At 40.7% G+C, this 26,583-nt stretch overlaps 1 protein-coding gene across 4 annotated transcripts in view; it reads left to right on the top strand.

The window, feature by feature from the left end:
* SPATA6 (spermatogenesis associated 6) overlaps positions 1–26,583 on the top strand; it is a 134,088-nt gene that overhangs the window by 19,886 nt on the left and 87,619 nt on the right. For all 4 annotated transcript variants that reach the window (XM_072649370.1, XM_072649369.1, XM_072649368.1 and 1 more), the window contains exons 4-5: positions 648–689; positions 2,329–2,453. In XM_072649370.1, coding sequence (XP_072505471.1) covers positions 648–689; positions 2,329–2,453 — 167 coding nt within the window. The remainder of the gene's footprint in view (positions 1–647; positions 690–2,328; positions 2,454–26,583) is intronic.

Below are 26,583 nucleotides of genomic sequence, written 5' to 3'. Positions count from 1 at the left end.
ACTGTGCCCCTTTAGAATCCCTTTGTAATTTGATGAAAATGGACTGTTTCCCTTCATTTTATGTTCCCTGTGCTTCCTGCCCCTCAGATCATGTGCATCTTTCATAGGGTATGTGGGGTCCCTTGAAGCTTCTTAAGTTTCCACAATCAGATACAACCCTTCCCCCCTTTAAAAATTATTAGTCCTTTTCTCTTTATGTCTACCGATGCTCCCTTTTGACAAAGAAAAGCAGGTAGGCAGAAATACTCATGAGTGTAACACTCTGTCCTGGGAATTCCTGCCCTGCCCACTGGGAGGGATGAGATGTTTCCCTGCTGTTTTCCTGGGAACTTCTCAGTTATTCCATACTCAAGGTCTGGTTTCCTTTAATGATCCATTACATAGTTGCAGCCACATTGTACACTGTCCTTTTAGTTCTGCTTATTTCTCTCTGAATCACTTCATACAAATCTTCTCACCTTTCTCTGAATTTCTCAGATATTTGGAGGATTGTATATGAGGAAGAGTGAGTTGGCTAGGAACTTGCTGAGGGCATAGAAATGGACCTTTGCCTTTTTGCCTGGTGACTGCTTAATTCTGTTGAGAAAAGGACTTCGGGCTGATCTGGCTTTGTTTACTCATGAAAAATCTGTTTTCTTTCTTTGCAGATGACACAGCAGTGTTTGAGTTGATACAGCTTGTTCTGCCAGGTATGAAACGGATTCTATTCCTAAGACAATATGGGGTCTATATGGGGAGCCAGGTCACAGTGGAATGACCTTCTCCATCTCCCCTACCCCAATCCGACCCCTATCCTTATTGTTTTCCTTGTTTAAGAACTGTTTTGTTTGGGGCTGAATAGATCCAGAAGATGCCTGGTCAAGGTGATAGGGAACACATTGTCCAAACTTTGATGAGTAGACATTATTTCAAATGTGCTATAAACTGGCTTTATCTAGAACTGTTGTAACCACCAAAATTCAAGAATCAATGTTTGTGAAGTTGCTAAAAATGCAGCCTCCTATTTACCATATGGCCCTTGTCAGTGTATTCCCTTCTTCTAACTCACTATCCCCCACTTTTCAAAAAGGGTAGCCATTGTAGAAAAGGGTGACTTGAAGACTTGAGCATTAACAGTATTCACAATTAATTAAGATATTAACTATATTGTAAGAACCACTAGAACCCCTAAATGTCTATTTCTGCATCATCTTGATGTTTATATAGAGAGAACAGAAAACACTGTTTCATGCTTTATTGAAAAACCATCATTAGCAGGGGTAGGGCGGGACTGGGAGAGGTAGGTCTTTGCTGGTTTAAGACTTTGTCCTCCTATCTCACTTAGCCTGGCAGTGCAGCAGCTTTTCATGGGCCCAATCCCGATGCTGATTGGTCCAGATGCTTTAATCTGCTCCATTTTTCTGACCTGGCTGGTTCACACCCTCTTTAGGCAGCCTAGCCTGGTGGCTCTCTACTCCTGGGGTCTTACCATCTGAGTGCTATACTTAGTACTGACACCCAATCAGCTTTAGCCCTGCTGCAGCTTAGAATATCCAAACTCAACCAGCCTCAGCCTCCCCCAGTAGCAAGGATTACAGGTGTGCACGGCCATAACCTTCTGGGGTTTTTGTTCATGGTAATAGGTTGAGGTGTCGACATGTCATGTAAAACTGAAGCTGAATTTTTTAAAAAAACATTCTTTTGTGACCCCAGATTATTTGATGAATGTGTGAAAATATCCCCACTTTAGAGACAGGAAAGAAGATCATAGTTGCTGACAATTAATAGTTTGATATTTTGATTCACGGGCATGAGTTTTCTCTGAACTGACCATAGATTGCCATCCCCTTTATACCTAAGGTAGTTTCATACTTATCTATGCCTGAGAAAAATGGATCACCTCATGGCCAGACCTTTGGTGATGAATCTCTCAGAACTTTTCTTGGCCTGTCCCCTAGTCACCAGGTCTGTCCTTGAGGCCCTTCTGCTCTCCTGGCCACCCAGTCTTTGAGAATCAGGGCTGTTTCTGTGTCATGAGGAGTCTGGAGGTGGGCTGGAGGTGAGAAACTGAGGAAAGAAAGTTAGAATCACAGTGACATTTCAGCAGAACAGAAATGGAGGGAAACAATTGTTGGGTGTCACTTGCCTTCCATGCTGGATTTACTTTTCAAGTGAAAAATGATACTTATTACCAAGTAGTAAGATTTAGCATGCAGCCTGGGGCAATGGTCTTAAGTTGGCTAATGGGAATCTGACAGGATAGTTTGTAAAAGATGCCATTGTTTCTGGACACAGTGATGTGTATTGATGTCTTGATCCATTTTCAGTCCTAAAATCTGTTCCTTACAGTGGGTGAAACACTCTCTACATATGAGGAAAACACGAGAGACTTCATGTTCCCTGGTCCAAAGCAAATGTCTGGACACCATGATTCAAACCGCCAAGTGATGATGCAAAGAATTTCTGGCATCAGGGTAAGTGCCAAACATGTGAGCCCCCGGGTGTGGTGCAGGAGGGGGGTCCTGGAGGCTTGGAGCCAGACTTTCCTTATGTGCTCTCTCTTGACTGATCACGCAGTATTAGGAAGGATGACCTTGGAGAGAGAGAGGAGAGTTTGTAAGATACAGTCTCTAACTTAGCGTGCCAGCTCTTGCCCATTGGTGTGTGCCAGTCAGATCTAGGCAGCTGTAGTAGAAATGATCCCAAATACTGTCTTCACTCTTTCTCTCCCCCTGGATGGGAATGTGATAGAGGGATGTGCTTGTTGTCTCCAGTACTCATCTCCTACACCTTCAACTTTGGGGTGAAGCTTATCCTTGATTTTTCTCTTGGGCCTCCCTAAAGGATCCACTCAGAATATAGGGAGGAGGCCCAGGGAGCACTCACTTGGGCCATTTATTTGTTGCCCCTTGCTCTTGACCCTGAGCCTTTCACCTCCTGTCTTAACCATGTATTTTTTCAACATTATCGTTTATGCTACTCTGTGAGCATAAGATAACACAGTGCTGCCACCCTGCCATGCATCTCTCCATACAGCGTTTGGTTTGGTTTTGATTTGGATCTGAGATTTTATTGGATTTGGAGGCTTCTGGTGAATGACTTTCCCCCTCTTTGTCTTCAGGAGTGCTTGGGAGCTGGAAGGTTAAGCATCTTGGCCAGGGACAAGTGTCTGAGGTGGTACTTGACACCTTCTTTGAGCCCCAGGGCAACTCTCTGTCCATTTTGCTATAGTTCCTCTCTTACTTATTTATCAAGTGCCTACCTCCAAGCTCGGCTTGGCTGATTGAGTGTAATGGTAGGATCATGGGCAGGGCCTTGTCCCCATGGAGCACACAGGTTAGTCAGGGAATAAGACACAACAGGTGTGGTTGCCCTCTTTGGTGTGACATGGGAAGAGCATTAGAAAAGGGCAGATAAAAGGCCTGTGGGAGTGTGGCCATCAGGGGAGGCTTCGGCACAGAAAGTGCCAGTTAGACGGATGAGTGGGCAGGAATTCAGTTAAGAGAGAGGGCAAAGGAAAGACAGTGTAAGGAATGACTTGAATGTGGGAAATGGCGCAGCATATCTTTAGGGCAAAGAGGTAGCCAGCATGTGCCTGGAGCATAGAACATGCAGGGGAATACAGGAAACTGAGGTGTAAGGTTGGGTGGAGGACCTTGAATGCAGGGCAGAGGAGTAAGGCCTTGGCTTGGAAGGCACTTTGGAACCTTGGAAGATTTTTGAGTAGAAGACTGACATGACTGCGTTTGAACCTAAGAAAGAGGATTCCTAAAGTGTGTGGGATGTATAAATGAAATGAATCAACCAGCAAGCATTTGTTAAATGGCTGCTGTGTAGCAGGCACTGTGTGCTAAGGGGTACAAAGAAAGGTGAAAACAGCCTCCCCCGGCTCCTCCCATTTTACTGGAGGAGACATTTTGTAAACATAACTTGACAAAGACCAACAACGGAAGTAACATTGTAATCACTGAGAAGAGTTAACTTGTTACTGAAAACAAATCCAAACCATTCTGTCACTCAACAGAAAACTATGCTAGACCTTGGGGTTGGTGCCGATAAACCACCTGCTCAGTACTTGAAGGAACCTGGCATGCTTAGATTAGCCAGGACCTGGGGGTTGGGGGGGGGGGGGGGCGGGGTTTGACCTTCTCCAAGTAACTTTGGGGCTGGTGTGTGGAAGAAAGATTGGCCTTGTCTTTAAAGTGATTTTCCTCAAGCACTGGTGTGACCATGGCCTTCTCCTGCCGGTGATTTCCTGTCTCCTTTGGGTCAAGCATAAGCCCTTGTGCTTGGCCCTTACAGCCCTTTCTAGTTTGGGCCCGTTTTACTTTCAGAGCCTATCTGACATCACCCCTCTCACCCTGTCCGTGGGGCAGAGAAAGCATTATTCTTTGTTGTTCCTCATGAAGACATTCCATCGCCATCTCTGTGCCTTTGCAAAGTCTTTTTCTCATGTCAAAAATTTCTCCTTATTTCTGCCTGTTAGTTTCGGTGGCTTCCTTCAAGATTCAGCCCACACTCTGCCTTCTACATGAGGCTGTTCCTTTTCCTCCCATCTGTTAGTGCTTTCCTCTCTCCCCAATTACCTTTTAATTTATTTTATTTTACCTTTAATTAATTTATTTTAATCAATTTAATTTATATCAATTAAACTTATGAATTTAATTTATAGCCATCTACCCACAGACAAACACATGTACCAAGTTTACATATTGTCTTACCCAGCAGAATGTCAGCTCTGTGTGGAGGGGGACAGTTTCACATTTACCTTTGGGCAGCTCTGTTTGTTAGGAGATTGTCCTGAGATCAGGCCCAAATTAGCTTCCTTGCAGCCTCCCTTCACTGTTCCTGGTTCTGTCCTCAGGGACCAGGCAGAATAAGGCTGGTCCTTCACCTGCAGTGCACGAAGGTAGCTCTCATGACCCTCTGAGCCTTCTCTTTCCCAGGATAAACATGCACAGTTCTTTCCACAGATCCTCATGTACCATAGACCCTAGGATCTTCACAACCTGATGGCCATCCTCAGGATTCCCATACATGCCATAATGCAAACCCTTTGACCTGTGGACATGCTGGTCCAGACCATTATGGTCTGATTAGGGCAGAGGACAGTGGGCTCATCCTCCCCCTCACTCTGGACCCCAAGGCCATCTCCCTGTCACTCGAGCCTATGTGCTAGCCATCACACCAGCAGTCCTTTTTATGTAGCAGAATGTCATCCCACTGCCTGGTGCGGACAGCTGCCAATGATTCCCTGTCTGTCTCTGGAGTGTCCCTTCCCCTGCTTCCTTCTACCTCATAGACCTCTCACTTCCCCCCAGTATCCCCAGGAAGGCTTTCCTGGCATGTGCACTCTCTAACTGCCTTTTCGTGGATTATTTATCATCTCTTTGTAGTTAATAAGTCTACATTTTTGCTTTGTATGTACTTACATGTCCTTGTTGTTTCCTCCATCAGAATTTAGTAAGATCTCTGTGAGCCAAGGATTTGTATTTGTACTGCCTAACCCAGTGCCCTGGCACATAGTAGGAGCTTCATAAATACTTGTTAATTGTGTGATTTCTCCTTCCTCCTAATAGCTTTAGTTCTGCTCTTTGTAGTTTATGGTCTTTCCCCTTGAAAAAGAAATGCAGCAAACCCAGACTGGGCAGGGGGAGCACCCTTTCTGCTCCCTGGAGGTCTGGCCCTTAGTGTCTTCTCCTTTCTGTTGTTTTTCACATTCGTCAGTCATTCACCTGTGGCATGTTTAACAAACACTTGGTCAGGCAAAAACAAAACAATTTCCCACCAAGGGCTGTTTATGTTCTGTCCGGGGAAACAGCATGTAGCCATAAAGTAGATTTAAAACATATCCCGGTTGAATCCAGGGTCATTTGGACAGAGAAAGCTGTGAATCTGTGCTGACTGGGTCTGTTACAAGGTTACATTAGATAACCTCAACTGGGCCCTCCCTGCTGCAGGGGGAGAGTCTGGTACCCCTAGGGTTGGGGCAAGTAGCAAATGAGACTAAGAGAGAGAGAGTTGTCAGGCAGATGGGAGGAGAACTAGGGAGAGAATCAGAGACTGAAAAGCCAGAGAGCAGAACTTGTCCATGAGAAGAGGGTGATGGACGGTGTCAGAGGCTATGGAGAGGTCAAGAAGGATGAACACTGAGAAAGGGCTGTTGGATGGGCCAATTAAAAGATGATTGGTAACTCTGGACTGAGCAGGTCCAGTTGAGTGGTGCTGATGGAAGCCAGACCTCAGTGTTAAGGGATGAGTAAAGAGAGTAAGTGAATGCTGTTGAGTATAGGCACCCTTTTCTAAGAGTTTGACTGAGAAAGGAGGGAGAGATATAGGATGACAGCTTTAGGGTAAAATGAGCATTTTTTTAGGGATGTGGGAGATCTGGATTAGTTTGTAGGTGCAAGGAAGGAGCCAGTAAGTTGAGAGAGAGTGAAGATTGGAGAAAGAGTGAGGATGGTTTGGGGGCACTCTGTCAGAGGAGATGAGAGGAAATTCGATCAAGGATACATGTAGTAGGACTGACCCTGGTGAGGAGACAGGAATAAAGGATCAGAGAGGATGGGAGATAAAGTCAAGGGATTTCAATATGTAGAGGATTATGATGAGGATTGTGGTAAATGGCATTTATTTTCTCAGTTACATGTGAGGCCAGATCCTCAAGCTTCTGTAAACCACTTGAATGTAAGAAGGGATGCTCTTTGAGGCTTAAGGAAAGAAGGGAAGATTCCAATTAGTTGTTGTGGGGAACGTGACAAAGAATCACTAGGCGGAATTAAAGGGACTGTCTTGTTGCACTGGAATCATAGAAATTTGCAGTGTGTGGCTTCTTCCAGCACCATTCAGGAGCATGTGAGTGGGCACAGAGGAGGCAGATGGTAGGATGGGGTTTGGCCAAGCACCTGCCAGGATAAGGGCAGGGCGTAAAGGCTCAGGGAATTCCCAAGTAGAGGACACTTAAAGGTTGAAATGGTTAACTGCAGAGCCAAGAACCACAAGGGAGGAATGTAAAACCTAATGGCCATGATAACTTGGAAGAACATGGGTGGGAGATGGGGTGGTAGGGATGGGCAGTCAGTGACAATGAATAAAAGAGTTAGGGAAACTGAGTCCCGGGACAAGATGAAGTGATAGCGATTGTTAGGAATGTGCCTGACATCCTTTCAGTTTGGTTTCAGTGTTGGTTCCAAATGAGGTGCTTATAGGTTCCATTAACAATAAGAGTTATTTAGCCATCACATAGAAAAGATACAGCAAGGAAACAGCAGTACTTAGTTTAGCTATGGCTAAGACAAAGCTTATAGCTAAGACAAAGAAAAAAGTTAATAGAAGAGATGGAAATTAGGAGGAAGACAAAGTAACTTAAAATTTCTTAGAAAAACGAAAAGAATGTTATCTAAGTTATGAGGTGGCGGGCAGGGGGCGTGGGAGAGTGTAGATTTTTAATTCTTTACATTTTTAAATAAAAAAAAAAACCCAACCCAGCTGATAGGTGTATGGCTGGCACAAACATACTGGAACACATGATGAGCAAGGAACTGTGGAGGAGGTGGGGAAGTGGGGTAAAGGATGTGATTAAGGAAGCACAGGATGAAGCTGGTGCTCAAGGAAGAGCGAGGCCAGGTAAGAGCAGCTGAACCCTGGAGGCTGCTGGGACAACCTGAGCAAAGGCTCTTTGCAGGGTGGGCACAAATGGGCTGTGCTCTGCCTTGCTGGAGAATACTCACATCAGTAAGATTGTCCTCTTTCTGGGGAAGGCACCCCCGTCCTTCCAGGTGTCCTGGACTTTGCTGTTACTCCCCGATCAGTCCTCAGAAAGCACTGATTCTACCTTCTCTCTGTTTACACAGCCACTCCCCTAGGCTCTCCTCACCTCTGAAAAGAGCCTCGTACCTCTGCCTTCTTCAGACTGTCCAGCATTCAGCTAGTTACACGTCTGACCATTCCAGTTCTTTTAAGGTCGGATATAGGCTCCTCCATTTGGCATCTAAAGTGCTTTACAATGTCGGACTAACGGGTCTTTCCAGGCTTGTTACCCATGCCCTATCTGTCAGCCAGATTGGCCTTCCTGCTGTCCTGTCCACACACCATCTTCCTTCTCCTTGCTTTTGTCCAAGCTTCACCTCTTAGCTTCCCAGACTTCCTTCACAACTCAGCCCAGGTGCCCGCACCTAGAGGAGCCTGTCTGTTCTGGATTTCTCCAGCTGCTAGTGCTCTCTGCCCCTTTAAAAATGACCTTTTGTGTACTTTGTATGGGTGAGGTGGGGTCGATGGATTGACTCAGCTCTTTCTCACTTGAGATGTCCAGAAACAGTTCTTACAATTGTAGTGATGTTGTACAAAAGTCTATGAATGGTCTGAGGAAATTTGGCCAGGTGGGTAATCTATAAATTATTAAGCTAGAGAGCTAGAGTCATTGGAGAGTTTGGAGTAGATGTGACTTTCTGGCTCACCTGGGGTGGAGGTGGGGGACAGGAGGAAGGACAGGCCCCAGTTTTGGCCTTGGCCAGATCTCATTTCCCCTTTTCTTTGACCAAAGGAAGACCTGGTGAAAGATCCTTTAGCAGTTTGTGGTTTCCTTCTCAAAATAATATTTTTAAATTAATGAGATACATATGAGTATAGAGAAAATCAATTGTTTTGAAATAAAATTATCAAAATATTTAAAAAATTTCCTAGACTCCCAGTTAGGAATGCCTGTTCTATTAGGGGAGATACCATTTAAATAATTCAGTATATAGAAGATATATACACAATAGATTAAAGTATTCTAAAAAGGGAAGGCTTTTGTGTCTGGGATTAGCAATCATGATCTCAGATAAGGTAATGGCAAAAATGGACTTGATTAAAAGAAGAAAGGTACCAGAGACAATGAATTAATATTTATACTAAACATTTATTCCCTGAATGTCATCACATCTAACTACTTAAAGAAAAAGTTAAGTGATTTATAGGGAGAAATAGACACTAATACTTTAATAGTGAGTTACCTTGATGCATGCTTTTAAGATCTAGTTAGAGCTAAACAAAAAATAAACAAGAAAAGTATTGGGTGCATGAATAGAATTTTAGAAAAGTTAGATATGGTAGACCTTTGACAGTTATTGCATGGAAATAGAAAAGAATATACATATTGCTTAGCTGTTCATGGCACCCCTACAGAAACTGACCATTAAAACCTTAAAAACAAATGTAGAAATGCAGGGACATCAAATACATCTTTAATGGACCATAAGTCTATGGTACATAAATAAGAATAAGAAGAGATTGATAAAATTGATAGCAAAAATTAAATCAATAATAATTACAAAAATTTTTTAAAAAACTAATAAAATAGATAAATTTTTAGCTAGTTTGATTTTTTTAAAAAAAGAAGAAATAGGAAAAGAAGGAATTCCACCAAATTTCTGCTCTTATACAAATACAGTACTTAAACCATGGAGAGTTAAAACAGAAAAAAGATAACTTAAAGGCTAATATCTAATGAACATTTTAAATAGAAATATTAGGAAAGAGACTAGAGAAACATATTACAAAGATTAAATACTATAACCCAGTTAGATTATGCTATTTGTTATCTCTTAGGAAGATTATCAACCAAGACTGTATTTATAACAAAACAACAAAAAGCATATGATTATATCAATTGTTACAGAAAAAGCTTTTCAGTAAGATGCAGTATCCATTTCTCTTAAAAAAAAAACATTGAAAACATTGGAGTAAGTAAATCTTTTCTTATTAAGCAGTATCCAGCTAGAACCATGTAAAAAGGATAGACTAAAGGCCTTTCCAGTAAGATCAGTGATAAAGCAAGAACATCCCTTATCACCATTAGTATTAACATGGTGCTTGAGATGCTAGCTATGGGGATAAGTTAAGGAAAATGAAACTGAGCGGGTCAGCATAATCAGGGTGGGAACAGTCATCACTTTTCACAGACGCCATGATGGTTTTCACAGAGAACCTTGGAGACCTAACTGAAAAGCTAACTGAAACAAGAGCATCAGCAAGGGAAGGGAAAGGAATCAGCATTTGTGTAGTGCTTACTGTGTGCCAGCCACTGTGCTATTCATTTTTACAAATATTATCTCATTTCATTCTCATAACAACCCTTTGAGGTTGGTGCTGTCATGAACCGAGGCAAACAGAGAGAAAGTGATCTGCCCAGGGTCACACAGCTAGTAAGGAGCTGAAGCTGGGTTTAGAACTAAGGTCTTCCTGCCTCTGGGCCCAGCTCACTGAACCACCAGCTGCCTCTAAAAAGGTTTCATTATATAAAATATACCCACATAAATTATCAATATTTAAAATATTGCCAACAAAACACAGCAGGAAGAGATAAATTATTTCATTTAAAATAACTACAAGAATATATAAAATACTTGTTGTTGTACCTGCCAAGACATGTATAGCAAACTTTTTATACAAAGACAGACATAAATAATTAGAAAAATATTAATTGACCATGGGCAGGTTTAGCCAATATTGCCTGTATCAATTTACATACCGAGTACTGTACAAATAAAATTTCAAAAAATTGTAGAAAAATAGTAATCAAATTCACCTGGAGGAACGAAAGATCTATAATCTCAAGAGAAATACATAATTTTTAAAATGGGAAGGAAAGGGGCCTAGCCGTACTTTATTTGGAACACTGTTACAAACCAGTAATCATTCTTACAATTTGGTACCAAGACAGCAATAGAGATGCTGATCAGTGGAAAAGATTCCAAACACAGCGTTAACAAAGCACACTAGCCTAGGGTTTGATAAGCCCAAAGACCCAGCTGCTAAGGGAATCATAATTTATTGAAATAAGATTAAAAACTGTTGGGAAAACTGAACACCAGTCTGACAGAAACTAGGCATAGACCAGCATTCACACCGTCTACCAAGATAAGCAGCAAATAGGTGGATGGCTTAGAAGTAAAAGGTGATATTATCAGCAAGTTGGAAGAGCAAGGAAGAAATTGCCTTTCACATCTTTGGATAAAGGAAGAGTTCGTGACTAGACAAAGGAGAGAGAATCATAGAAGATAAAAAAAGACAATTTTGATAATATAAAATGTAAAAGGTTTTACATAAACAAAACCGAAGTGGCTAATATAAAAGGGAAAAGGTAATGGGGGGGGGGATCTTTCTAGCAAATTTCTCTAATAAAGGTCTCATTTCTAACCTATATAAGAAACTGTTCTAAATTTATAAGAATAAGAGTTATTCTCTATTTGATTAATAGTCAAAGCATATGGACAGTCAGTTATTAATCCAAGAAGGGAAGAAGTCCAAGTTATAGCCATATAAAACTGCCATATAAAAAATCCTCCCAAATACAAATATAGAAATGAATTGAGATTCCACCCACACCTGTCAGAATGGCAAAGAGAAAATGACAAATGCTGGAGAAGTTGTGGGTAAATAGGTGCACTGATGTACTGTTGATGGAGCTGTGAACTGGCCTACCCATTCTGGAAAGCAAATGGAAATTATGTCCCCACAATTAGTAAAGTCCTTACATCCTTTGACCCAGTGATAATATCATACCCCAAAGAGATCAAGGAAAGAGGAAGAGAACTTATATATGCAAAAATATTTATAGCACCTGTTTTTTGATGGTAAAGAACAGGAAACTAAAGGAATATCCATTGATTGGGAAATAGTGGAACAGATTATAGTACATGAATGTGATGGAATACTATTGTGTTATAAGAAATGATGAGGGGAATGGTTTCAGAGAAACCTGGCAAGATTTGTATGAACTGAATTAGAATGAAGTAAGCAGAACCAAGATAACAGTGACAGTAATATAAAGGCAAACAGCATTGAAAGACTCAACGCCAATCAAAGTAATGACTGACCACAATTCCAGAGGACTCACCATGACTCATGCTGTCTACCTATTAGAAGTGACAGGCTAAGGGTGTCAATGGAGACAAAGTTTTTGAACATGGCCAGCAGGAGAATTTGTTTTGCTTGTGTGTGCAGGAGTTAAAAGTTTTGTTTTTCTTGTTCAGTGGGGGCAGAGTTGATGGAAGGGAGAGAAAGATTTTTGTTTAGTAAAAAAAATAATAAATTGAAAAAAATAAGATAAAATTGCAAATAATAACATCTCTGATACCTGCCTCATAGAGTTTTGGAGACTCCAGGGAACTTATGTATGTAAAATATTTTATCAGCTTTAAAACACTGTCATAATTATCACCATCTATCATGATAGCTAGAGGGCACAATGGATAGAGCCCTGAGCCTGGAGTAAAGAAGATCTGAGTTCAGATCTGTCCTCAGACACATACTCACTGTGTGACCCTGGGCAAGTCACTTAACTCTGTCTACCTTGGTTTCCTTTACTAATATTTTTTAAAGCTCTTAGCATAATGCCTAACACACATATTATAGGTGCTTAATAAATATTCGGGGCAGCTAGGTGGCACAATGGATAGAACGCTGGGCCTGAAGTCAGGAAGAGTTCAAATCCAACTTCAGACATGAACTATGTGACCCTGGGCATGTCTGCTAGCCTTGTTTACCTCAGTTTCCTTATTTGTAAAATGAGATTGAGAAAGAATGGGACACGACTGAAACAACTGAACAACAATAAATATTTATTCCCTTCTCCCCACGTTTGAGGATCAAATGAGATAGCATCTGGAAGTGCTTTGCCCATTTAAAAATCCTACACAGGAGCCATTATTATTGTCTATTTCACAATTTATTCTGAGGTCCAAATTAGATCATATTCTTAAAATACATTGTAAATTGTCAAGTGTCTTATAAATGTTAGCTGTTCTCATAGTTATCATTTAGCATGTTGACTTCTCTTCCTTTCCCCTTCCTTCCTCCATCTTATGTATACATGCCTGCATACATACACACACACGCACACGCACACGCACACACACACAGACACATACACACACACACTCACATTCTGTGCCTTTTGCAAACTCCATCTTTGTTTTATGAGGCATAAGACTATAGTAGAGAGAGGATGACCTGTGTTCAGATTCTTCCTTTGAGTTGATTAGCCATGTGATCATCCTGAGGTCAGGGCCCCTCTCTGGGTCTCAGTTTCCTCATCCATAATTGGTCAGAGCATGAACTCCAGAGGGCTCTCATGAAGCTTCAGTGAGGCCTGTATGGAAAGCTCCTGGCCCCCTGCCAATGGCAGTGATTGTTGGTGGTGGGCTTCTCCTTCATTTCTGTTCAGTGGGAAGTTCTCCTCCCTATGCTATTGTGTTTAAGGCTTGACCCTCGCCATTGCACATGTGGATACACTGAGGACTTTATTGCAGCTGAATCCAGGTTTTGAGCAGCAGACACCTTCAGAACAGTGCCAGTGCCTGGAGCTGCAGCATAATGGGGCTGAAGGTACTTTGTGCTACTCCCACATGGTCTGGGTTGCTTCTTCCAGGTCTCTCTGCTTGTTAGTCATGGGAATTCAGGATGGCGACATCTCTTTAAAATATTCTTAATTTTAGTTGTCTGTGCTATTTCTAGGAGATTGTGGGCTGCATTTTGGCTGTGATGATGCTCTGGTTTTGGTACAGTTTGTGGGTGGAATTCCCAAAGAAATTTCAGTCCCATTAGTTAGTAAAGAATGGATAGTGAGTTTCTGGTACTTAACTTTGGACATCTGACATGTCTTTCAAACTATGTAGGAGGTACTAACTTCAGAGCCTTCAGTCTTTTATTATACAGCTTTTCCCATTTGTATAATTTGCTGTATTAATTTGGGAAGCCCAAAATGCCAAAGTCCTAGTACAAGGAAACATGGACCTCATGACAAAACAGTAGTAAAAGTCAGCTTCATTAAGTGGAGATCCTCACAAAATGCAGGGCAGTCAGGGAGGATGGTGGAAACTGATGGGGTCCTCTGGTTCCCCATATGTAACTGGGAGCTTTGCTCGGTCTCTGGAAGGAATGGGACACCTTATCCCCACCCCAGTAACATGTGGTGAGTTCAGTAGGACCTGGCCTTGGGGGAAGGATTAGGAGCCTGGACTTGGGGACAATTGCTGATTCCTGTGAGTGGAGAATGGAAGGCTCCTGGAGGACTGGATTGGGCCTTGCGTCTTTGATGCTGGTTTGGTGCTCACTGGGTCACTCAGCTTCCCAGGGAGGGATGTGGAGCTTTCTTTGGGGCAGGGGCTGCTTTGTCCAGAGGTCAGGCAGCTTTCTGTTCTCATATTGGCCTTTTTATTGTTTTCTGAGAAGTGATGACCTTAGGCATAGATGATCTTTAAGATCCCTTCTAATTCTAAAGACTATAGGCTTATGTGTTCTGTCAAATTATTGATAAGAATGTTGACTAAAGAGGGTCTGGGCACGTAAGCTATTAGAAGCCTTCTTCCAAGCTGATACTTGGATGGATTGCAATTAAAAACTATATATTTAATATACATATGTATATATTTATATTATATATACATATATGTGTGTATATCTGTAGGTAGCTGGTGGCATAGTGAATTAGAACACTAGGCTCGCAGTCAGGAAAACCCGAGTTCAAACCCTTCCTCAGACACTTATGGTCTGTGTGTCCCTGGGCAAGTTACTTAACCTCTGTTTGCCTCAGTTTCCTCAGTCAGAATGAGGATAATGATAGTACCTGCCTCCCAGGGCTGTTGTGGAGATCAGATGAGATACTATTTGTTCACAAATTAGCATAGCACCTGGTAAGTGTTTAATAAATCCTTTCGTCTTCCTTTGTACCGTTACTCCCTTCCTCCTTCCTCCATTTCTCCTTTCTTCCCTCCCTTCTTTCCAAACAGCTACAAATCCACCTGTGTGTGATACAGTTCAGTGTAACACTGTTTTGAAGATGGTTATTAGACCTAGAAATGAATAAGAGAAAAGGGATAAGTTCTTGACCCCATTTGGGGTTTTCTTGGCACAGATATTGGAGTGGTTTGCCATTTCCTTCTCCAACCCATTTTACAGATGGGGAAACAGAGGCAAACAGGGTGAAGTGATTTGCCCAGGATCACCCACAAGTAAGTGTCCAAGGCTGGATTTGAACTCAGGTCTTCCTGACTCCAGGCCCTGTACTCTATCCACTGTGCTGCCTGAAAGGAGACAAGAGACATTGCATTTGGGAAATTGTGCAGAGCTTTTAATGACCTTAAAATTCTCCCTGTTACACAATATCCAACTGCACCTTTGACTTCCTGGATTTGGATGTCTTCTTCAGTGATGCAGCAGTGATGCAGTTTGCAAAGCCCAGCCCTCCCTGCCTTTCCTGTGGGACTCTTGTCCATGGCCCCAATGTGGGCTCCAGCATCCCACCCCATTAGTATAGGCCTGACTTGCTGGCTGCCTGCTCTTCCCTTCCAAAACCTCTTTATTGCAGGTTTCATATATATCTATCTGTGTTCTCGCCAACTGGGCTGCTTTCTGGCCTAAACTGTTACCAGTTTCAGAGGGTGAAGCATTCTTAGCAACCATCTAATTTGGCCTGCACCTGAAAAGGAATGCTTTCTGGAACAAGCCATTGCTGGAAGACCCCTCCAGTGAAAGAAGCTGTAGATTGTTCTCATTGTTGGCAAAATATGGTGTGTTGCTTTATAAACTTCAGGCCTAAATGTTCAGCTTAGCATCTCTAGCCACTATTCCTAGTTTTATCCCCGGGGCCAAATAGAACAAGGCTAATTCTTTTCCTTATAACAATCCTTCAAGTATTTCAGTCACTTATCAAGTCTCCTACATACCAGGCACTGTATAGACCCCAAAGTAACAGGGCCTATAACAAAAATGAAAAAAAGAGAAAGTTATCTGCCCAGGTGCTCTCAGGGGACACAAAATGTGCATACATCAGTGTAGACAACAGACACACCCAGTAAATACAAGGTCATTTTTGGGGGCAGAGGTATGGGTAGCATTAGCATCTGACAAGATCAAGAGGAGCTTCATGTACTACGTGGAGTTTGAAATCTGGTCTTTGAATGAAGCAAGGGCCAAGGCAGAGGTGAGAAGATGGTGCCTTCTGGGCATGGGGAAAATGGCAGACCACTGAGAGATGGTTCTCTGCAGTTTTCTCAATAACTCCTCATGCCATCTGCAAGTAGGGATAATTTTGTCTCTTCTTGGCCAAAGTTTATGCCTTTAATTTTGTTTTCTTGTCTTATTGTTATTGTTAGCATTTCTAAAACTGTTAAATATTAATATGTAGAGGGATCATATTTGCTTTAGGCCAGTATTCATTGGAAAGCTTATGTTGTTTCTCCATTGCAAATAATATTAACCTTTAGTTTTATATTCTTTTAAATCATATTTTTAAATGAACTTTCTGTACTTATGCTTTTCAAAGTTTTTTTTAGCATAAATGACTTGTATTTTATCAAAGGTTTTTTTGAGTTTTTTTATTTTTAATATGACAGATTATTATTTCCATAACATTGGGGCATCCTTGCGATAAATCCAAGTTAGTCATAGTGAAGAAGTTTTGGGAATTCATTGTCACAGTCCTTTTATTAGGATTTTATTTAAGATTTTTGCATCAGTATTTATTGGTGTTATTTGGTTACAATTCTCTTTCCCAGCGTTAGCCTTCTTGGTTTAGATTCTAGAATTCTGTTCTTCTTTTATAGAATTCTTTGTTTCTCAGCTATTGAGAATATTTTTTATTAATTGCTCATTAAACCTTTGGTAGAATTTTTATGTAAATTAATATGAACTTCCTCTCCCCTCACTCTTGCCCCTGCTAGGCCCTACCTGGGGACCCTCCCTTCCCCCCAAAAAAGGTTAAGAGCTTATTTTTATGTTCTGTTAAGTTGGGTATTTTATATTTTTGTATTTAATCATCTACTTCCTTTTATAATACTCTTTTACTAGTATATGTGTGTATGTATTTTTGTATAATAATTCCTGATCATTCTTCATTTCTTCTGTCTTTGCTGTGTTTGTGTTGGCTTGTTCATTTATTTTGGTGATATGGTTTTCTTTTCTTTTTTGATTCGTTTCTAAAGGTTTATTGATTGTGTTTGTTCTTTCAAAAACCAGCTTTTAGTTTTGTTATTTTAGTCCTTATTTTTTGTCTTGTAAAAATTTCTCCTCTGCGTTTTTGAATTCCTTATTTTTTGCTTATTTTGAATTTGTTCATATGCTAATTCTCTAGTTACATATTCTATACATACACATGTACATATGTACACACATGCACGCACACATATATACGTATACGCGCACACACACTCAGTTCATTAATCATCTCTTTCTATTTTGTTCATGTTTTCGGAAACACAATTTTTCTTCCACAGACTGTCTTAGCTGCATCCCAGAAATACTGGTACGATCATTCTCTTTCTGTTGATTGTTTCATGAAGTTCCTTGACACGTGCATTATCAGGATATCGTTATTTTCTGCACTTAGTTCTGTCTTTTGTATTCCCTGTACTCATTATTACACTGTGTTATGGTCTGTGGCTTCCCCCAGAGAAAGAACTTGTGTCAGTGACTTCTCTTGGGATCAGACTTCCCAAAGAATCACTCACATCTCTGAAATGGGGCTCATCCTACCTCATACCAGAGGAGAAAATATGGTTTGCCCTGCTTTTCTTCCAGGGTCAACCACTGAGAGAATCAAGTTTCTTTGTCTCGTTTTCAAGGGTAACAGCAGATAAAAGCAAGCTGTTTTTGTTCAAGAAAAAGCCTACTGTATGATTAATTTGAAAGAATCTTTCCTTCTGAACTACTCCCCCCCACACCCCATAGTTATGTTTCGATTATATAAAGCTTCCTCAGATCTGAACCCTAAATTGTATTTTTTTTGGCACAACAGGTCTACAAAGGATACATTTAAAATTTTGCCTTTTTACATGTATCTATAATTTCTCTGTGCCCTAGTACATGGTTCGTTTTTGTCCATGTATGTATAAGGCATGTGGTACTGAGGAAAATGAATATTCTTTAATTTTCTCATTTTAAAGACACTGCTGGCCTTTCAAATGGTCCAACCATCTCCTAAGTTCTCATTTTTGCTCATCTTTCTGCTACATTTGTGTGGTACTGAGAGAAACACCAAAGTCGCTTGCAGTTAATGTGTCACATTTGTCTTTATCACAGTTCTGCTTTGAGTAGTGGCTCCCCAAGGTGTCCACAGAGTTTTGCTTACTACACCGTGAAGCCAGGTTCCTCTCCTTACTTGAGGCGTTCACTTGGCAATGGCCTCGCTTGCCATTTGTTGTCTTTTCCTGGTGACAGGAAAGTCACGTTAGCAGCTCTGTCTGTGGAGGCACAAAACCTCCTTGTCTACGATAGGTCCTGCAAGAGGAAAGAGAGAAGAGGGTCAGGAGGTAGGAGGTGAGAAGCAGAGGAAAATCCCAAGGTCTAGGTGGTAGGTCTGGAAGTCCAGTTTCCAGAGAGTCCTTTGTTCTCGCTGACTTGAAGTTTCATCACAGCAGAGTACATGTTATGCGAACAAAAAGCTGTTTGAGAACCCTGGGCTTAGAGCGTGGGATGGGTGTCCTGGCATGTGCTGGTGGGAGCGTCCTCACCGGACCAGTGGAAATGCTGTCTTCATTATGTGGGGCACGCCGACATCTGCCCTGGGCTCTGCTTCAGTCTTTATGCTACTCAGCTAACTTTTACTTTATGAACTCAGGTGCCAGGCCGTGTTGCATATGGCTCATAGTGCTATTGCTTTGTTGTGTAGAGTGACTCTAAACGTCATCTAGGTTCTGTGTCTAATCTCTTTTGATGTGATTTTTTTTCATGATTGCTTTTCTTGGAATCACTTGATGCATAGTAAATTTTGTTCTGGTATCATATTTTTGTTCCTTATGTGTCTTTACTTTTGTGTGTGTGTGTGTGTGTGTGTGTGTGTGTGTGTGTCTTTACTTTTTAGATGTGCTTCTTGTAAGTTGCAAATTGTTGGGTTTTATTTTCTTATTCGTTTTCTCATTCTTTTTGATTTTATTGGATTCTATAATCCATTCACATGTTAGATTATGATTGTTAGGTTGTCTTTCCCTCCACTTACAACTTTTATATTGATCTTTATCCCTTTCCAGTTTTAAGTCAGCTCTTTGTCCCTATAATGTCTTTCGTACGTATTACTTTGATACTTGTCTATTCTTCCAAGGCTCTGCTTTGTCAGTTTTTCCTCACTGTCTTTTTATTTATCCCTCCCCCTTCCCATCTTTGTCTTTCTTCACCCAGATGTGGTTTGAGATCCTCACTCTCTTATTTCCCCCCCAACCTTGTAACTTAAGTAACATTCTTTTGTTTTTCTAATTTACTTTTTCTTCCTCCTAATTTCTGTCTCATCTGTTAATTGTTCTTTCTGAGACTGAGTCTCCTTTTTTGCCGAGATTAGTATATAGTAGCCTCCATTTTTCTGCCCTGGATCAGTTTGCCCCTTCTTAAACAACCTTGTGACCCTCCACTCCCTGGGTCTCACTCCTTTGATGCTGGCCTTAGTGCAGATGACTGATTGGCTTTAGCCCTGTGGTCCTTCCAAAGTCCTGCACTCAAATGCTTACATCCTTCACCTTCCCCAACAGCAGAGAGTACAGATTCCTTCTATTTTCCCATTCATAGTCTGTGTACTTTCCCGCATAAGAAGTAGAGCTTCTGGCATTCCAGGTATGAGCTCCTCTCTCATTTCTATGTTATTTCATTTGTCTGTATTCTCGTATCCTGCTTTCCTTGAGTGTATTCACTCATCCGACATTCATTATTTATATGTCTTCACTCTTGAAAACATCAGTATGTGATGAAAGCCGTGCTGTATGGTAGTAGTCACTCCGTGTCCTCTATCATGAGACCTAGTTTTGCTGCATTTTCTTTCTACGATCATTTTCTCCCTCCTTAAGCCACGTTATTTAGTTATTACACCTATGGCCTCCCTACCACCCTTGGTATTTATCAACACTTGAGACTTACCTTCTAGTAGTGTGGGATATAGTCCTTTGAAGTATAAACTTTTCTAAATGAAAGTGGTCTCTTATTGTGCTCATCCCCCTATAATGAAAGTAATTAGAAGACCCTGATTTCTCACCAAAGTTATATAATACCACCCTGCCATGGGAACCTTACTTAATGGTACCTTTTCATTTTCTCTTTTAGGGCAAATCCTTTCTACTAATCCTTCCCTCAGCTTAGTTCTTCCCTCTATCTCTTCTTTCCTTGCTTAATAAACTTCCTCCTGTATTATGCGTCTCTCATCCTTTTCACAATCCCTCCTTCTCACTTCCTCCTGTACACAAAACAGTGGTACTGATGTCCTTAGTGGTAGGGTGAGATTCAGTCTGTGGGAGAGTCAACTCTTCTTTCCTTCATCCTTATTTTTAGGGATACTTTTAAGACTTTAGTGTCTTAAGTCCTTTTTATCTCTCAATAATTACTTTGGTTTTACTTTCCCTCTGAATATTTACAAATCAAACATTCTGTTCATATATGGTTAAGTTTTCTACTTGTTTTATTTTTATAGGAATATCTCAGATTCTTCTTGTTGTTCTACATCTTTTTTTCCTCCCCATAATTAGGCTAGATATCACAAGCATGTGTTTTTCTGATTTGCAGCTTTGTAATATTCTGTGGCATTTTTTCCTCTTCTAATGGCTGAGAAGTAATCCTGAGTCATTTGCATTTATGTTCCATCATAGTTGATGACTTTTTTCTTGGTTATTTACAAAATGTGTGGTTTTCTTTCCCTCTGTTTGGTATCAAAATTGTGAAATTTAGCCATTATGTATCTTGGAGCTTTAAACCTAGAGTTTTTCCTCTGGTGGAGATCTGTGGAATGAATCAATTAGTACTTTGTAGTATTGTTTTCAAAGTTTCTGGGCAGTCCTCCCACCAACCCCCTGGAGTATGTTAATCTTTTTTTTTAATTATTATTTTACTCCTCTAGGAGACCAGTGTTTTTTAAATTATCTCTCTGCATCTGGTCTTTAAGATTAGTCACTTCTCAGATAGAATTCATGTCTTTCAAATTACTGATCTTTGTTTCACTTCTGAATTTTCCTTTCCTTCCTGTATTTTTGAGTTCAATATCTTTTTTTTAAAAAGCTTCTACTTCTTTGATGGGATTTACTATCATGTGTTCTGAGATGTCTACACTGTGATTTGTCTTCAGTAATATGTTTTGAAAGCACTGACCTTTGACCTAATTACTGCCCTAATTCCTTTTTTTGTAAATTTTTCTTTTAACTAGTTTAGAGTTTCTTGCTCTGTGGGAAGTACACATTTAATTTTCATTAAATATTTTTGACTTATTTTACTTCATATAATACAAGTATAAAACTTGTTTACTATATTATGCCCTTTTTTGAGTTTTAGTGTCCTCGAGTAACTGGGCAGGGCTTTTCATTTGTTGTTCAGTTGTTTTTCAGTCATGTTTGACTCTCTGTGATCCCATTTGGGGTTTTCTTGCCAAAGATACCAGAGGGGTTTGCCATTTCCTTCTTTAGTTCATTTTACAGATGAGGAAACTGAGGCAAACAGGGTGAAGTGACTTATCCAGGGTCACACAGCTAGTAAGTGTCTGTGTCCAGGTTTGAATGTAGGAAGAGGAGTCTTTCTGACTCCAGACTCAGCGTTCTATCCCCTGCACCACCTAAACCGTAACCCTAAATGCACTGCCCCAGACTGTGAGGTTAGCAGTTTGTGCTGGCCATTCAGGGAGTTGTGAGCTGGGGCTTAGGAGGAGGAACTTTTAGCCTCTAAGTTTTACCTGGTGTTGTGAGGCAGAGTGTTTGGAGGCTAGAATGCTGAGCTCCAAATCAGGAATCCAAATCGAATTCTGATGTGTCCTCACACTGTCCAGTAGCTCTGGGACTTGGGGCGAGGCTCTCTACCGATTACCGATTCCATTCTTAAGGTTTTTTCATCTGTAAAATGGGGGCAATGACACCTACTTCTTCCCAGGGTTCTTATGAGCCTCAAATGAGCTTTCATATACAAGCATACGTACATACATACCTATATATGCATATGCGTGTATATATGTATGTGGGTACATGTAGAGCTTTGCAAACTTTAAAGTTCTATAGAAATGTTTGTTATGACAGGATTGTCTTCTTGTGAATTCAACTTCATTTACTGTAGATTTGACCATATTTCTATCTTTGCAGGTTTATTTTGTCTTGTTTTATTTTTTAGGTTACAGAGGTATAGTTAATGTTCAATTTTTGCAAGGGTAACATTCCTAGAAAATGGTGTGAAAGTCAGAAATGCAAATGTTGATACGTTGAACCTAAGGGAAATAGCAGGTTAAGTTCCTGTAATATTTCACTGGAGATTGCTGAAAATACACTTTTCTGAATATAATTCTTTACAATAAAACATTAATTCTGATAATGTACACTTTTCCTAACTCAATAACCATGAAATAATCCATAAAAATAAAATTAGTGAAATGCAAAACATTTTTCTCACTAGTAACTGCCTAAAATTCTGTGACTTTTTGTGTTAACATCTCAATAAAAAAATTGATTTCAGATAATATTCACTTTTCAAAATACATGAAATCTACAGCACCATACTTTTCTCCTTTTTGCAAATATATCGAGTCTTTGATTCATTAACACCAAACTCACAGTCAATGCTGGCTGCAGACATTCTGACCCAAAGTCATATGAATCCTCTATTTTCTCACCAAGATGCTTTACTGACTTTACACACTTTACACACTTACAGCCCAGAGGACTCACACTACGCTTTGGGGGCACACTTGCAACACAAAACTTGAGTTTTAAAATTAAACAATGAAAATGTGCCATGACTGCCTGGGGAACTCTTTGCGGTGGTTGGGTGAACAAGACTGGTGAAGCATTTAGTAGGACCAGCCACTCCACAAACTCGCTCACACCTCTCAGGTTTTCCTCTACCACACATAGCCATGATTGTGTGTGGTTGCCAATGCAAAAGTGCAAATGAGAATCTGAATTGTTGTTGTTGTTTCATCTGTCCTTCGTTCTCCAAGAGGACCATGACATCAAGAAGATGACATGACTTGCAGTTAACTTTGATTTGAGGGAGGGAGGGCTGTGCAAGTTCACCAGCCTCACTTTCTCCTCCTGAGCCCTCTGGGTCTAGTGGCCTGATATTCATCAGGACAACTAGAGATGGCTAAAATTATGCAAATGCTTGAAGTCACAAAAGTTAAACACACCAATGTTGATGATTGACTATTTATGGAAAATAATAAATGGTTATTGCATTGAATGGAATGATTCCTTAGCAAGCCTATTTCCTTGTCTGTGAAATAAAAGGTATAGACTTCAAGAAGGACTGGTTAATAGGGAGTCTTAGGTGGAAATAGTCATTCTATTATATAATTTCTGATAGAGAAAAAGAGAGGAATTCCTGGACAAGTGTGATGCAGTCTAGATTGAGAAGTAACAGAATTTGAAGACTTGAGGAGATGGGTAGGGAGCATCTCATGGGGTGAAATTCTCTAAAAGAAGTCAAGTATGTAGGGCTAAGAACTGCTGAAGACACTAAGGAAGCATGTTCAGGGAGAAGGGGGAAGAGAACTTGCCTAAAGGGGCTGATGTGACTACACATAGAACTCAGCAATTAAATTAGTTAGCAAAGGCATGAGGAGAGAAGGGAGGCTGCTAAGAAGGGATGCATAGGGCCATGTGATGGAGTAGCTCAGGTCTATAGCGCTATAATTCCAAAACTGTGGCCATTAGAGAACACTTGGGGCAAATGAAAAATAAAAGCTTTTCAAAGCCATGCAAGGCATCCTGAAGTCTCTACAGTTTTAAGTTCTGATCATTTGGGGCAGACAAAGGGGTGACCCAAGATTACAGAAGAGGGAAAGAGCTGCTCAAAGCTCCTTTTGCTTCTCTCTCAAGAGCACATCCTTGGACTGAGGGGGGAAGAGGAATGGCTGGTAAGGAGCCGAAACCTAACATAAGTGAGGAGAGTGGAGATTTCTAGCCACCCTCAATGCGCTCAGACTACTTGGTACTGAGGATAAGAAAGCTGAGTCATTTTCAGTGATATTTTAAAAGTCCTAGAAAATCAGAGAGGTGAGGGGTGAATGAAAAAGTAAATGCTGTTTCAGTTCCTTCCCATGAGAAGAGAACAGATCATGTTGGATGAATCTTATTTCCTCTTTTTTATAGCATTACCATTTAATGAAATGTTAGCAAATCATTTGACCAAGTTGTTTGTACTGTTCTTGTGAAAAAGGTGGAAAAATGTGGTGCTAGACAATTGTACTACGGTTATGGGAATTTGGAAATTATTAAAAAGACTAAACTCAAAGAGTAGTTGTTAATGGCTCCATTGTCAGCTTGGAAGGAGCTACCCTAAGAGAGTGCCTCTCTGCTTGGCCTGGTGTGAATGAATGTTTTCTTCAGTGACTTGGATAAAATCATCAAGGGCATGCTCATCAGATTTGTTGATGACAGAAAACTTGGAGAGGGATAGCTAACATACTGGTTAACAGGGGTATGGTCCAAAAATATCTTGGCTGGTGGACTGTTGGTCTGATTCAAATAAGATGAAGTTTAGTAGGGTCTTACACTGAGGTTCATAAAAATGGTAGAGTCATACAAAAAGAATTTGAGGATATGTATGACCTGTGAGCCTAGTCCTCATGAGTTAGCACACAAGGTAACACAGGAGCCCAGAAAATGCATGTGTTCCTAAGCAGTTTCATTGTGGGGCCTGGCCTCAGGGAAGAGGTTAACTTCCTACTCACTTACTTTGCCCATGTCAGACTGTATTGAGAATAAAAGGTCTATTCTCATTAGTAAAGCCCATCATTAGGGGGCGGGGTGCTGGATCCAAGATGGTGGAGTAAAGGCAGGGACTTGCCTGAGGTCTCCCAAATTCTCCTCCAAACAATTTTAAAATAATGCTTCAAAATGAATTCTGGAGAGGCAGAACCAAGAAAAGGATGGGACGAAACAATTTTCTAACCCAAGACAACTTAGAAAGACTGGCAGAAAAGATCTTTCTCACTGTGGTGAGAGTAGAGTGCAGTCCATGCACAAGCCAGCAGCAATTCTTGGGGGAGACTCAGTTGGTGGTGGCAACTTATGAAGTGCTCAGCCCATAGATGGTAAGATTTAGACAACTGATCAGAAGAAGATTATGGGGGACCCTTTGCTGGCACTGGGTGTAGGACTATATTACATTGCCCATATGCAGTTGTTGGTCTCACTCTCAGCATGAGGAGGAGCACTAGCAGGAGCAGGAACCCTGATCACAGCTCCAGGGTGGAAAAGAGTGCTTATGGTCACCCATAGACCAGATCACAGGCCAGGAAAGCAGTGACTACACCTCTCCTTATTAGATCATACCACCTTAGAAGAACTGAAAACTTACATGCCTCAAGAATTAGCTATGAAAACAGCAGCATGAAAAACATGAAGCTTGGGATAGTGCCCTCTCCAACTTGGGAATAGAGTCTAACTTTAGCATAAAGATAAAAGTCAAAAAATAGGCTGTAAAAATTAGCCAACAACAAAAAAGGAAGCTTACCATAGAAAGTTACTGTGGTGGCAGGGAAGATCTAAACACAAACTCAGAAGACAACAAAGGCAAAGCCTCAGAGAAAAAGATGAATTGGTCTCAAGCCTAAAAGGAATTGCTGAAAGAGCTCAAAAAAGATTTGTAAAATCAGATAGGCAAGATAGAGAGAAAATTGGGAAAATAAATAAAAGTCAACAGCCTGGTAAAGGAGGTGCAAAAGAAAAATCCTGAAGAAAATAGCACCTTAAAAAACAGATTAGGCCAAATGGTACTCAAAAATCCACTAAAGAGAACTCCTTAAAAAGCAGAATTGGCCAAGTGGACAAAAAGATACAAAAATTCACTGAAGAGATTCATTGATAAGAACTCCTTAAAATGCAGAATTGGCCAAACTGGGGCAGGGAGGAGGATGCACAAAAAATTCACTGAAGAAAAGAACTCATTAAAAAGTGTTGTTGTTAACACGACAAAACAAGATGATAAATGTTGGAGAAGATGTGGGAGAGTTGGAACACTAACTCATTGCTGGTGGAGCTGTGAGCTGATCCAGCCATTCCAGAGAGCAATTTGGAACTATGTCCAAAGGGCTACAAACATGTGCATACCCTTTGACACAGCAATATCACTTGGGCTATATCCCAAAGAGATCATAAAAATGGGCAAAGGTCCCACATGTACAAAAATATTTAGAGCAGTTCTTTTAGTGGTAGCCATGAAGTGGAAATTAAGGAATACCAATCAATTGGGGAATGGCTGAAGAACTTGTGGTATATGAATGTAATGAAATACTTTTGTGCTGTAAGAAATAATGAACAGTTGGACTTCAGAAAAGTCTGTAAAGACTTATATGAACTGATGCTGAGTGAAATGAGCAGAACCAGGAGAATATTATGCACAGTAACAGGCACCGTGTGCAAGGACTGTTAATGATAGATTAAGCCCTTCACAGCAATGCAAGGACTTAAAATATTTCCAAAGGACTTTTGAGGCAAAATGCCATCCACATCCAGAGAAACAACTATGGAATCAGAACATAGAATGAAGCAGACCATTTTCTCTTGTGTTATATTTTGTTTTCTCATGGTTTCTCCCATTTGTTTTAATTCTTCTATGCAACATGACTAATGTGAAAATGTGTTTAATAAGAATGTATGTATAGAACCCACATAA

This window comes from Notamacropus eugenii, chromosome 2, assembly GCF_028372415.1.
Source record: "Notamacropus eugenii isolate mMacEug1 chromosome 2, mMacEug1.pri_v2, whole genome shotgun sequence".
Classification (NCBI taxonomy): domain Eukaryota; kingdom Metazoa; phylum Chordata; class Mammalia; order Diprotodontia; family Macropodidae; genus Notamacropus; species Notamacropus eugenii.
Note: the sequence above shows the minus strand (reverse complement) of the source record. Positions and strands in the feature narration are given on the sequence as shown.